Below are 12500 nucleotides of genomic sequence, written 5' to 3' on the forward strand. Positions count from 1 at the left end.
TGTGTGTGTGTGTGTGTGTGTGTGTGTGTGTGTGTGTGTGTGTGTGTGTGTGTGTGTGTGTGTGTGTCTGTTAGCCTCTTGTCTCTCAGATCTTTTTCTTTACCATAAGGGTTAGGGTCAGATTACTAGTGACACATGATGTACCATAAGGGTTATGGTCAGATTACTAGTGACACATGATGTACCATAAGGGTTAGGGTCAGATTACTAGTGACACATGATGTACCATAAGGGTTAGGGTCAGATTACTAGTGACACATGATGTACCATAAGGGTTATGTTCAGATTACTAGTGACACATGATGTACCATAAGGGTTATGGTCAGATTACTAGTGACACATGATGTACCATAAGGGTTAGGGTCAGATTACTAGTGACACATGATGTACCATAAGGGTTATGTTCAGATTACTAGTGACACATGATGTACCATAAGGGTTATGGTCAGATTACTAGTGACACATGATGTACCATAAGGGTTAGGGTCAGATTACTAGTGACACATGATGTACCATAAGGGTTATGGTCAGATTACTAGTGACACATGCTGTACCATAAGGGTTATGGTCAGATTACTAGTGACACATGATGTACCATAAGGGTTAGGGTCAGATTACTAGTGACACATGCTGTACCATAAGGGTTATGGTCAGATTACTAGTGACACATGATGTACCATAAGGGTTATGGTCAGATTACTAGTGACACATGATGTACCATAAGGGTTATGGTCAGATTACTAGTGATGCTGTACCGTGAGGGAGGGCCTCTAAGGATCTTGGATACAACACGGTATAACATGGTTGTGTTTGCTGTTGTATCCTGCATCATGTTGTGTGATGGTATAGCTTGGTTGTTAATATCCTGTGTCATGTTGCGTGATGGTATAGCTTGGTTGTTAATATCCTGTGTCATGTTGCGTGATGGTATAGCTTGGTTGTTAATATCCTGTGTCATGTTGCGTGATGGTATAGCTTGGTTGTTGATATCCTGTGTCATGTTGCATGATGGTATAGCTTGGTTGTTGATATCCTGTGTCATGTTGTGTGATGGTATATAGGCTTGGTTGTTAATATCCTGTGTCATGTTGCGTGATGGTATAGCTTGGTTGTTGATATCCTGTGTCATGTTGCGTGATGGTATAGCTTGGTTGTTAATATCCTGTGTCATGTTGCGTGATGGTATATAGGCTTGGTTGTTAATATCCTGTGTCATGTTGCGTGATGGTATAGCTTGGTTGTTAATATCCTGTGTCATGTTGCGTGATGGTATAGCTTGGTTGTTGATATCCTGTGTCATGCTGCGTGATGGTATAGCTTGGTTGTTGATATCCTGTGTTATGTTGCGTGATGGTATAGCTTGGTTGTTGATATCCTGTGTCATGTTGCGTGATGGTATATAGGCTTGGTTGATGATATCCTGTGTCATGTTGCGTGATGGTATAGCTTGGTTGTTGATATCCTGTGTCATGTTGCATGATGGTATAGCTTGGTTGTTAATATCCTGTGTCATGTTGCGTGATGGTATATAGGCTTGGTTGTTAATATCCTGTGTCATGTTGCGTGATGGTATAGCTTGGTTGTTGATATCCTGTGTCATGTTGCGTGATGGTATAGCTTGGTTGTTAATATCCTGTGTCATGTTGCGTGATGGTATAGCTTGGTTGTTAATATCCTGTGTCATGTTGCGTGATGGTATAGCTTGGTTGTTGATATCCTGTGTCATGTTGTGTGATGGTATATAGGCTTGGTTGTTAATATCCTGTGTCATGTTGCGTGATGGTATAGCTTGGTTGTTGATATCCTGTGTCATGTTGCGTGATGGTATAGCTTGGTTGTTAATATCCTGTGTCATGTTGCGTGATGGTATAGCTTGGTTGTTAATATCCTGTGTCATGTTGCGTGATGGTATAGCTTGGTTGTTGATATCCTGTGTCATGTTGTGTGATGGTATATAGGCTTGGCTGTGGATTGGCCACTTTGGGGAATTCTCTACCTATGGCACAAGGAATTTAACATCTGTCCTGTGTGTGTCTGAAAATACCCACGGTGGTTGGGAGGCTGTCCTGTACATGTTATTGTTGTTATTATTGTTGTTTGGCACACACACACACACACACACACACACACACACACACACACACACATACACACTCTTCTTGCCTCCCTGATTTGGGATCAGCATGAGTCACATAGTCACCTGATCTTTGCTGCGCTTATTTACAGAGTAGCAATTATTTACAGCCACTGAACTAGGACAAACAAAACAAACACACACACACACACACACACACACACACACACACACACACACACACACACACACACACACACACACACACACACAGAGCTGTGTTGTGTCGTCAGCTGCCACTTCCTCCTTCACAGGAAGTTAGTTTCAGGAATGGTGTGTCAGCAGCGCAGGTTACCTGTCTGTTAGATTGAGTGCACACACACACACACACACACTCATTGACGCTACTGACAGAGAGACTGCATACACATTTAGAAGTGCTGCTGCTGTATACCTAGTCACTGTAAGATTGGAGATTGTATCAAACCATCACCACAGAGTGTGTGTGGGAGCGTCAGATCCCTAATGACAGCAGATGCTCTCATATAGTCGGCTCTGATCTGGCCCTATTCTCGCTTTGATCTGGTTGGGATTAGATTTAAGTACTAGTTCTAGAGTTAGCTACAATCTGTGTTCTTCATGCTAAATATGCTCTAATATGTTGCTCTAGACGTTCCCTGGAAGTTATGTATTTGGAAATCAAACAGCCGCTTCTGAGGTGTGTGTTGCTGTTACTAAAGGAGGGATGAGACATGAGCAGGCGTCTTGCGTTTCCTTTGACTGAAACACACCGTCCTGTTAAAGGCACATGGAGGTTTAGGTATTTTTGGCGACTGAAGAGCTCCCCTTAGAGGGGCGATATATTTATATTTTACTCTGCTGTTGTAAATAGCAAATTTCTCGTGACAGACTTCCCCTGTACACAATTAAAATGCTTTTGCTGTGGAGGTGAAGGATTAACAACAGGCCAAAACTATCTCCAAAGAGCTATATCCACTGACAAGGTAATGTTTCACAGCTGGTTGCATGGCTGGTTTTCTCTGTAGCGACCCGCTACATCTACTGTATGCTGTATGGCTATGCTAGGTGAACGATTCGCCTATTACGAGAGTTGAGCAGGCTCATTTACCATCAAATTGGCTTCGTAAAGGTGAAAATCTTGCATAGTGTACCTTTAAGGGATCAGTTGAAATGACCGAGCGGTGTGCGGAGGCCCTAACTGGCCGCGCCGTCAGACATGACACTCTTCACTCATCCTGGAGAACTGTCATCTCTCTCTCCCTCTCTCTCTCTCTATCTCCCTCTCTCTCTCTATCTCTCCCTCCCTCTCTCATCACTCACTTTTTTCTCTCCCTCTCTACCTGCGTGTAACGGTGTGTGTGATTCTCTCTCCCTCTCTACCTGTGTGTGTGTGTGTGTGTGTGTGTGTGTGTGTGTGTGTGTGTGTGTGTGATTCTCTCTCCCTCTTTACCTGTCCAGACGGTGTGTCTGGACTCAGTGTGAAATGTCTGGGCTGCCTGGTGGCTTTTCATCTCATGTCTGTAAGTGTGTGTTTGTATGTATGTGTGTGTGTGTGTGTGTGTGTGTGGGTGTGTCTGTTAGCCTCTTGTCTCTCAAATCTTTTTCTTTTCCTTCATCCCTCTTCTCTCTGCATGTTCTGAGATCAACTGAGCTCTCTCTCTCCCTTCCTCTCTCTCTCCCTTCCTTTCTCTTCCTCTCTTTCTCTCGCTCTCTCTCTCTTTCCTGTCATAGAGGCTATTTAATTACAGCCTTTTATCCTACTCTGTTCCCCCACTCCACCAATCCCATCCTTGTAATACACACACACACACACACACACACACACACACACACACACACACACACACACACACGCCCAGGGTTTGCGCTTGCCTAACCTCACCTTTCTCCAAAGCTTCAACACTAATCTCTCCTACCAACTGCCCTGTCAGGGAGAATACATCACATCAACACACACACACACACACACACACACAGTTAGCAACACACCACACAGAGACACACACACGGATACTAACACACCATACAGACATTCACACACAGACACACACACACACACACACACACATAACTCCTCCTTACACTGACCCTACCCTCTGACAGAACCCCCTAAAGCCTGTAGCTCCTCAACACAGCGCCCCCCCTGCCAAACACACACTTCAACACCCCCCCACCACCAACCAGTCAGTTGTACACTTTAACTTCTCCCCCCCAGTGGGCTTAATTCAAACACGGCCACAGTCTTCTTAATCCAGGAAATAAAACTTCAATTCATCATCAGGAATTAGGTTCTATAAATACAACCAACCGGGATAAAGATAACAGGAAATAAACAAGCTCCTCTTCACTGTTTAGTTGTGCTACAAATGAAATGCTCCGCTTGCGGTCCGACAGTAATTTCAGACAGATCTATTCCCCTCTCCGTTCCTGGATCTATCCCCACTCCGTTCCTTCACATCTGTGTCTGAGTCTTTATCAGGGTCTATATCAGGGTCTTCATAGTTTAAGAATATATACTCTTTTGATCCCGTGAGGGAAATTTGGTCTCTGCATTTATCCCAATCCGTGAAATAGTGAAACACACTCAGCACACAGTGAACACACAGTGAAGTGAAGCACACACTAATCCCGGCGCAGTGAGCTGCCTGCAACAACAGCGGCGCTCGGGGAGCAGTGAGGGGGTTAAGTGCCTTGCTCAAGGGCACTTCAGCTGTGCCTACTGGTCGGGGTTCGAACCGGCAACCCTCCGGTTACAAGTCCGAAGCGCTAACCAGTAGGCCACGGCTGCCCCAGGGTCTTCATCAGGGTCTTCATCAAGGTCTTTATCAGAGTCTTCATCAGAGTCTTCATCAGGGTCTATATCAGGGTCTATATCAGGGTCTTTATCAGGGTCTTTATCAGAACTGTCAGAACTGTTAGAATCCGTGCTGGATCATTCCCTTTTCCTTCTCTCTCCCAGGATACAGATAAAAGGGTCATATTTACAGTGAGGCATTTTTTATTGATTATTTAATCATTTGCGTTCCCCAGCAGGCCCGATGGCACTGGTCCCACTCTCTCCTCTCAGAGCTTGTGTTTGTGGAGGGGCTGTGGCACAGACGGCTCTTAGATCCCCTCTAAAGCACGACAAAACACACGTCACCTCCTGGGTCCAAAATGGCCCTAATGCCAGACACGGAGCCTGATTGAGTTAGTGCTATTGAAATGAAGTTAGAGGAGCAAAGTGTCAATAATCAATACGGTTTATCTCCAGCAGACAGGTCAAACTGCCCCAGAGCAATTAGGCCTCTCAACACAGAGGACAATTACTCAACCAGCAGGTGTGTGTTCACAGCAGAGAGAGAGAGAGAGAGAGAGAGAGAGAGGAGTAAAGAGTGATGTAAAGATAGATCAAAGAGATTATGATTTAAAAAAAAAAAAAACTTTATTTTTCTCCTAACATCATTCCAAATGCACATGAATCCACACACCTGAAATGTATCCTGTTAAAGTCCACAGATCATATACTGCATGAACTGGGCATGACAAGGGTCCACCAAAGACCACCTTCCATATGGGCTTGGAGCAGAACACACACACACACACACACACACACACACACACACACACACACACACACACACACACACACACACACACCTTCCATATGGGCTTGGAGCAGACCACACACACACACACCTTCCATATGGGCTTGGAGCAGAACACACACACACACACACACACACCTTCCATATGGGCTTGGAGCAGAACACTAGGGGTGTCACGATTCTCCAAATCCTCGATTCGATGTAATTTTCGATTTTAAAGTCACGATTCGATTCGATTTTCGATCTTTTTTAAATATTACTATTAATGCATTCCTTATATGTTATTCACTCTTTTTGGCCTTTTCTTTTTCGGGGGGCTTTTATTTTGAAACCGCTTTGAAACCGTTCCAACCGCAAGGTTGTAATGTAAACAGAACTAACTTTAGGCTAAAACAGAGACGTGAACATAGTAAAATGAAACAACACAGAATGTTAATTTGATTGTTTCAGCACACTCCGAAGAGACCCAAGGTTAGTGTTCATGGAATATGTACTTATAAATATGCATTTTAAGCCTTTAAGTAACTTTGGACTGTAATTAGACCATCTTTTCACTTGCTAAGTTGAGTAGGCTAAGTTAGTTTTAATTGACGTGAATGAACGAATACTTCCACCGCCTTAACAATCTTTGCTTCCACACCGGTGATTTCAAAGTAGCAAGAGGGGCTTTGATTTCGTTAGGTTGGTGTGTAGGCCTATATTTTAACTGGCTGCAGCCTAAAATTAGAGGAGTGTTGACGCTGCAGTTCAGCACGTGCATGTGTGTTTGTGCTCTTGGCATACACGCTGGACGTGACATTGGGGGTGTGGCTGCATCGTCGATTCTACTTTTAAGTTCGAAGTTCGAGATTGAGATGTAATTTCGATCGATTTCGAAATAAAATCGAAATCGTGACACCCTTACAGAACACACACACACACACCTTCCATATGGGCTTGGAGCAGAACACACACACACACACACACACACACCTTCCATATGGGCTTGGATCCGTTCATCCTGTCCTCAGCATCTGGTCTGTCCTTCCGCTGCCTCACCACCATCAGCTGTGGACACACAACTCACAATTACAAAATATACACACACATACCATACATACAATATACACACACATACCATACATACAAAATATACACACACATACTATACATATAAAATATACACACACATACTATACATATAAAATATACACACACATACTATACATACAAAATATACACACACATACTATACATATAAAATATACACACACATACTATACATATAAAATATACAAACATACCATACATACAAAATATACACACACATACTATACATATAAAATATACATAACATATCATGATTTACATGCACATACATACAGGCCTACTCAACAAATACACATCACACTCAACACTAACACAGTCGGAACAACACAGCACGGTATGTTCCATGTTCCATACTATCTCTTACGACACACTCTATTATTAATATTAATATTATTATTAATTTAACACACTCAGTAGGCACTGCAGAGTCTTATAAAACATGAGCGGCATGACGTAGCATGGCTTCAGCTTAGTGGAGGCGAATACATCTGGATGAACTGCAATGCTACAAGACACAATACATACAAGCATGAATGAAGTCGCACAAAGGAGACACAACCGACAACAAAGACTTGAACCTGACGGGATTAGCAATGTCACACTCCTAATCTGGAGTATGAAACATGGCACACACCCCGTTTGAGTAAGAGTCTTCCTCAGCACACACACACACACACACACACACACACACACACAGATAGACAGTGACACACACACATACATACACACACTAACTAATCTGGAGTACGAGACATGGCAAACAGGTTGTCTAAGAGGGACAGACACACACACACACACACACACACACACACACACACACACACACACACACACACACTAATCTGGAGTGTGAGACAGCAAACGAGTCTAAGGTAGCTTTAGATGCCCCCCTTTAAAACAGCTTACATCTGATGTTCTCTCTTCTTCTCACAGATACTACACATACTGTACATACTCTCTCTCTCTCTCTCTCACACACACACACACCCACCCACCCACACACACACACACACACACACACACACACACACACACACACACAAACACTCACATTTCTACCCCCTCCTCAGAACACAGGGCTCACTCCTTTTATTTAATTTTGGAGGCCTCCTCTTCTCTTCTCTCTCTATAGATACTACACACACACACACACACACACACACACACACACACACATACACACACACACACACACAAACAGACTTCCCAAGGCCTGTTGTCAGCTTTACTAGTGGGATTAGTGGAGATAGCTACGCCTCTACATTTTCCTTTTATTTATTTATATACCCCAACATCCCGCTCACACGCACACACACACACACACACACACACACACACACACACACACACACACACACTCACATACACACACACATGAACACACACACGCACACACACAAGCACAGAGCGGCAGCCAGCTCAACTCTCTGTCACAGAATGGGCTTCTAAGTGTAGGGGGCCTGGGCCTGGGCTGCTTTTAAAGAAGAGAAGACAGAAGAAAGAGAACCTAATGAGAAACGGCCGAGAGCCTGCAGTCCATTACATTTGAATCCAAACACCACCGGCCCCTTATCAAACACCACCGGCCCCTTATCAAACACCACCAGTCCCTTATTAAACACCACCGGCCCCTTATCAAACACCACCCCCGCCTTATCAAACACCACCGGCCCCTTATCAAACACCACCATTATCAAACACCACCGGCCCGTTATCAAACACCACCATTATCAAACACCATCGGCCCCTTATCAAACAGCACTGGCCCCTTATCAAACACCACCATTACCAAACACCACCGGCCCCTTACCAAACACCACCGGCCCCTTATCAAACACCACCAGTCCCTTATTAAACACCACTGGCCCCTTATCAAACAGCACCGGCCCCTTATCAAACACCACCGGCCCCTTATTAGACACCACCGGCCCCTTATCAAACAGCACCGGCCCCTTATTAGACACCACCGGCCCCTTATCAAACACCATCGGCCCCTTATCAAACACAATCGGCCCCTTATCAAACACCATCGGCCCCTTATCAAAGACCACCGGTCCCTTATCAAACACCACCGGCCCCTTATCAAACACCACCAGTCCCTTATCAAACACCACCGGCCCCTTATCAAACACCTCCGGCCCCTTATCAAACACCACCGGCCCCTTATTAGACACCACCGGCCCCTTATCAAACACCATAGGCCCCTTATCAAACACCATCGGCCCCTTATCAAACACCACCAGTCCCTTATCAAACACCACCGGCCTCTTATTAAACACCACCGGCCCCTTATTAAACACCACCAGTCCCTTATAAAACACCACCATTATCAAACACCATCGGCCCCTTATCAAACACCACCAATCCCTTATCAAACACCACCATTATCAAACACCATTGGCCCCTTATCAAACACCACCGGCCCCTTATTAAACACCACTATGCACCCGCCCATATCACTGTTGATAATGCGCTCTAAAAAATAACATATAAACGACTCGCCATGGACTTCTGACCAGGTTTATCTTGGTCAGTGGGGTAATGCGTTTTAGGTAGTGTACGATAGCGATTTTTAAATAATGCGCCAGACCCCTCCTTAGATCGTTAATTGCCACACCCCATGGTGTGTTGCTCAATAAAAGAGACATATAAGATAAGAATAAACTTTGCGCTGGGATAATAATCTGTTTTCCGCCAGGCGCCAGGTCGCAAAAATAGGGCTCAATAAGTTAAAGTGTGTGTGAACCACATGCTGCCTTAAAAAACACATTTGCAGATATCTTGGTGGTATCTTGGAGCACAGTCACACACACAGTCACACAAACAAACACACACACACACACACACACACACACACACTAACACATACACCACACACACACACCACACACACACACACCACACACACACCACACACACACACCACACACACACACACACACACACACATACGCACACACATACACACACACACACCCTTCCCCAGCAGAAATGAACCCTAATACGCGCGCACACACACACAAATGTGCCTGCCCAGCAGATATGAACCCTTAATAGTGAACTGCAAGATACTACACACACACATACACACACCTCCTCTGCAGAAATGAACCCTTAACAGCAATCTCAGAGGCAGTAACACTTCACACTTCACAAGTTCCCAGAAATTGGGCTTTAAAACTTGCAAAACTTGCTGCAAAACTCACATTTTTTTTATTTTCTGAAACACTTGCTCTGTCTGTGCTACGGATCTTCAGCTGAACATCAGAGTGGCATCCTCATTACTTCAGCTTGCAAAACAAGACAGCATTATCCACACACACGCACACACACACACACACACACACACATGCCTCCCAGTGTTTCCCATACATTCACTTATTTGTGGCAGCCCACCACAATATCAACATTGACCACCACACAATGATTTATATGGGATGAAATCCTTTTCATCTATCTCTCTCTCTCTCTCTTTAATTAAGTTATGTGCAAGCATATAAGAAGCAGTATCCCTACGCTAATGTTAGAACACTGTTGGGTTGTTGAGGTTATCACACTATAACATTACAGCTTCTCATGCAAGGCAAGTATAACTATAGGCTATTCATTTTATTGACTCTGACACAGAATGCCCCCCCCCCCCATCTACCACATACATCACCAAATACAATTCAATTCTGTGGGGAACACTGCCTGTGAAACAGTGAACTCAGAGATATCACACACACACACACACACACACACACACACACACACACACACACACACACACACACACACACACACACACACCTCCCCAGCAGAAATGAGCCCTCAACACTGATCTCAGAGATACCACACACACACACACACACACACACTGTTGCTGTTGTTGCTTTTTGCTCATGGCCACAACATAATAGCAGCGACAACCCAGAGTGCCAGTGTGCTGTGGTGGCCCCATACCCCCCCAGTGCCAGTGTGCTGTGGTGGCCCCATACCCCCAAACTGGGTCAGAACCTCCAGAACCTCGTCCATAACCACCCACCATCTCCCTCAGTCTTTTCTCATCTCCTCCTCCTCCTCCTTCTGTTTGACCCGTTACTCCTCATCCTCATCTTCATCACCTACCTTTCCTCATCCTCATCTTCATCACCTACCTTTCCTCATCCTCATCTTCATCATCCACCTCTCCTCATCTTCATCCTCCTCATCCACCTCTCCTCATCTTTATCACCTACCTTTGTTCATCTTAATCTTCATCCTCCTCCTCTACCTTTCCTCATCCTCATCCTCTACTTCACGTCTACATCCTCGTCTTCACTTCTTCGTCTTCCTCCTTCTCCGTGTCCCTCTGTTTCTCCCCTTTCTCTCTCTCCTCCTCTATCCCTCCAAACCTTCCCAATCCCCAAATATCTCCCCCCCCCCGAGGTCAAAGCAGTGGACATCTTCTGCTGGGCTGTAAGGCCATCAGTACTCCCCATGACTCTTAACTTCCTATCTGTGTTCAGAGAGGATGTGACTGCTACCTCTGCACATTACAGTAAGGGATGTGACCAAAGTCCTTTTAGGCAGGTCCCTCCACTCGGCGGCCATATACCAACGTTTTTTGGGCACTCATCGGGCACAGTCTTTGGGTCGAACTGCGCGTGCGCAAGGCTTCACGACACCAATCTTGCTCCAGCGGCGAGATCACAACACATGATTGGCACGATGTCTTCACAACACACCATATGATTGGCTCAATGTATTCACATCACACCACATGATTGACTCAATGTATTCACATGTCGACATTTTGCCGAGGAAGGGGTGGGATATGTGTAGACAACGGCCATATTGGCGTGACAAACTAGCCCCATGCGTTTCTATGGAGGATTTTTTGAGTGCTGTGTCTCCACATTAGAAAGTCTCTGATGTGACTGCTACCTCTGCACATTACAGTAGGGGATGTGACTGCTACCTCTGCACATTACAGTAGGGGATGTGTGGGACAGGCAGCACTAGCTGCTCTTATCCTATCTGGGTTCAGAGAGGATGTGACTGCTACCTCTGCACATGTAGTGTGTGTAGGGGATGTGACTGCTACCTCTGCACATGTAGTGTGTGTAGGGGATGTGACTGCTACCTCTGCATATTACAGTAGGGGATGTGACTGCTACCTCTGCACATGTAGTGTGTGTAGGGGATGTGACTGCTACCTCTGCACATTACAGTAGGGGATGTGACTGCTACCTCTGCACATGTAGTGTGTGTAGGGGATGTGACTGCTACCTCTGCACATGTAGTGTGTGTAGTGGATGTGTGGGACAGGCAGCACTAGCCGCTCTTATCCTGGGAGTCATCTGAACACGTCTGTGTGTGTGTGTGTCATGTGTGTGCTTCTCTCTCTCTCTCTCTCTCTCTCTCTCTCTCTCTCTCTCTGTGTGTTTGTGTGTGTATATAGCATCTGACAGCTGGCTTGGGGCTTATGGGAGTCTCTGTCCCTGCTGCAGGGGAGTGAGTGTGTGTGAGTGTGTGTACAGTATGTGTGTGTGTGTGTGTGTGTGTGTGTGTGTGTGTGTGTGTGTGTTCAGACTCCCAGCAGAGCTTGAGGGTGCTGCCAGCACTGCCTTTGGGAACTCATCAGGGAACTACATCAGGAAACCCAAAAACAACTGGGACTGAATCAGGAACTGTTCTGGGACTGAATGAGGAACTGTTCTGGGACTACATTACACAATCATGCAACACAATCTGTCCTGGAACTA

At 45.3% G+C, this 12500-nt stretch overlaps 1 protein-coding gene across 1 annotated transcript in view; it reads right to left on the reverse strand.

The window, feature by feature from the left end:
- Positions 1-12500, reverse strand: part of ppfia4 (PTPRF interacting protein alpha 4) — a 115422-nt gene that overhangs the window by 36699 nt on the left and 66223 nt on the right. Inside the window, exon 5 of the mRNA XM_076269250.1 lies at positions 3743-3802. Within this exon, the coding sequence (XP_076125365.1) occupies positions 3743-3802 (60 nt within the window). The remainder of the gene's footprint in view (positions 1-3742; positions 3803-12500) is intronic.

This window comes from Alosa pseudoharengus, unplaced genomic scaffold (genome assembly GCF_046254945.1).
Source record: "Alosa pseudoharengus isolate Yale_2024_CS ecotype anadromous, Long Island Sound unplaced genomic scaffold, YU_APseudo_1.1 YU_APseudo_1.1_scf_5, whole genome shotgun sequence".
Lineage (NCBI taxonomy): Eukaryota > Metazoa > Chordata > Actinopteri > Clupeiformes > Clupeidae > Alosa > Alosa pseudoharengus.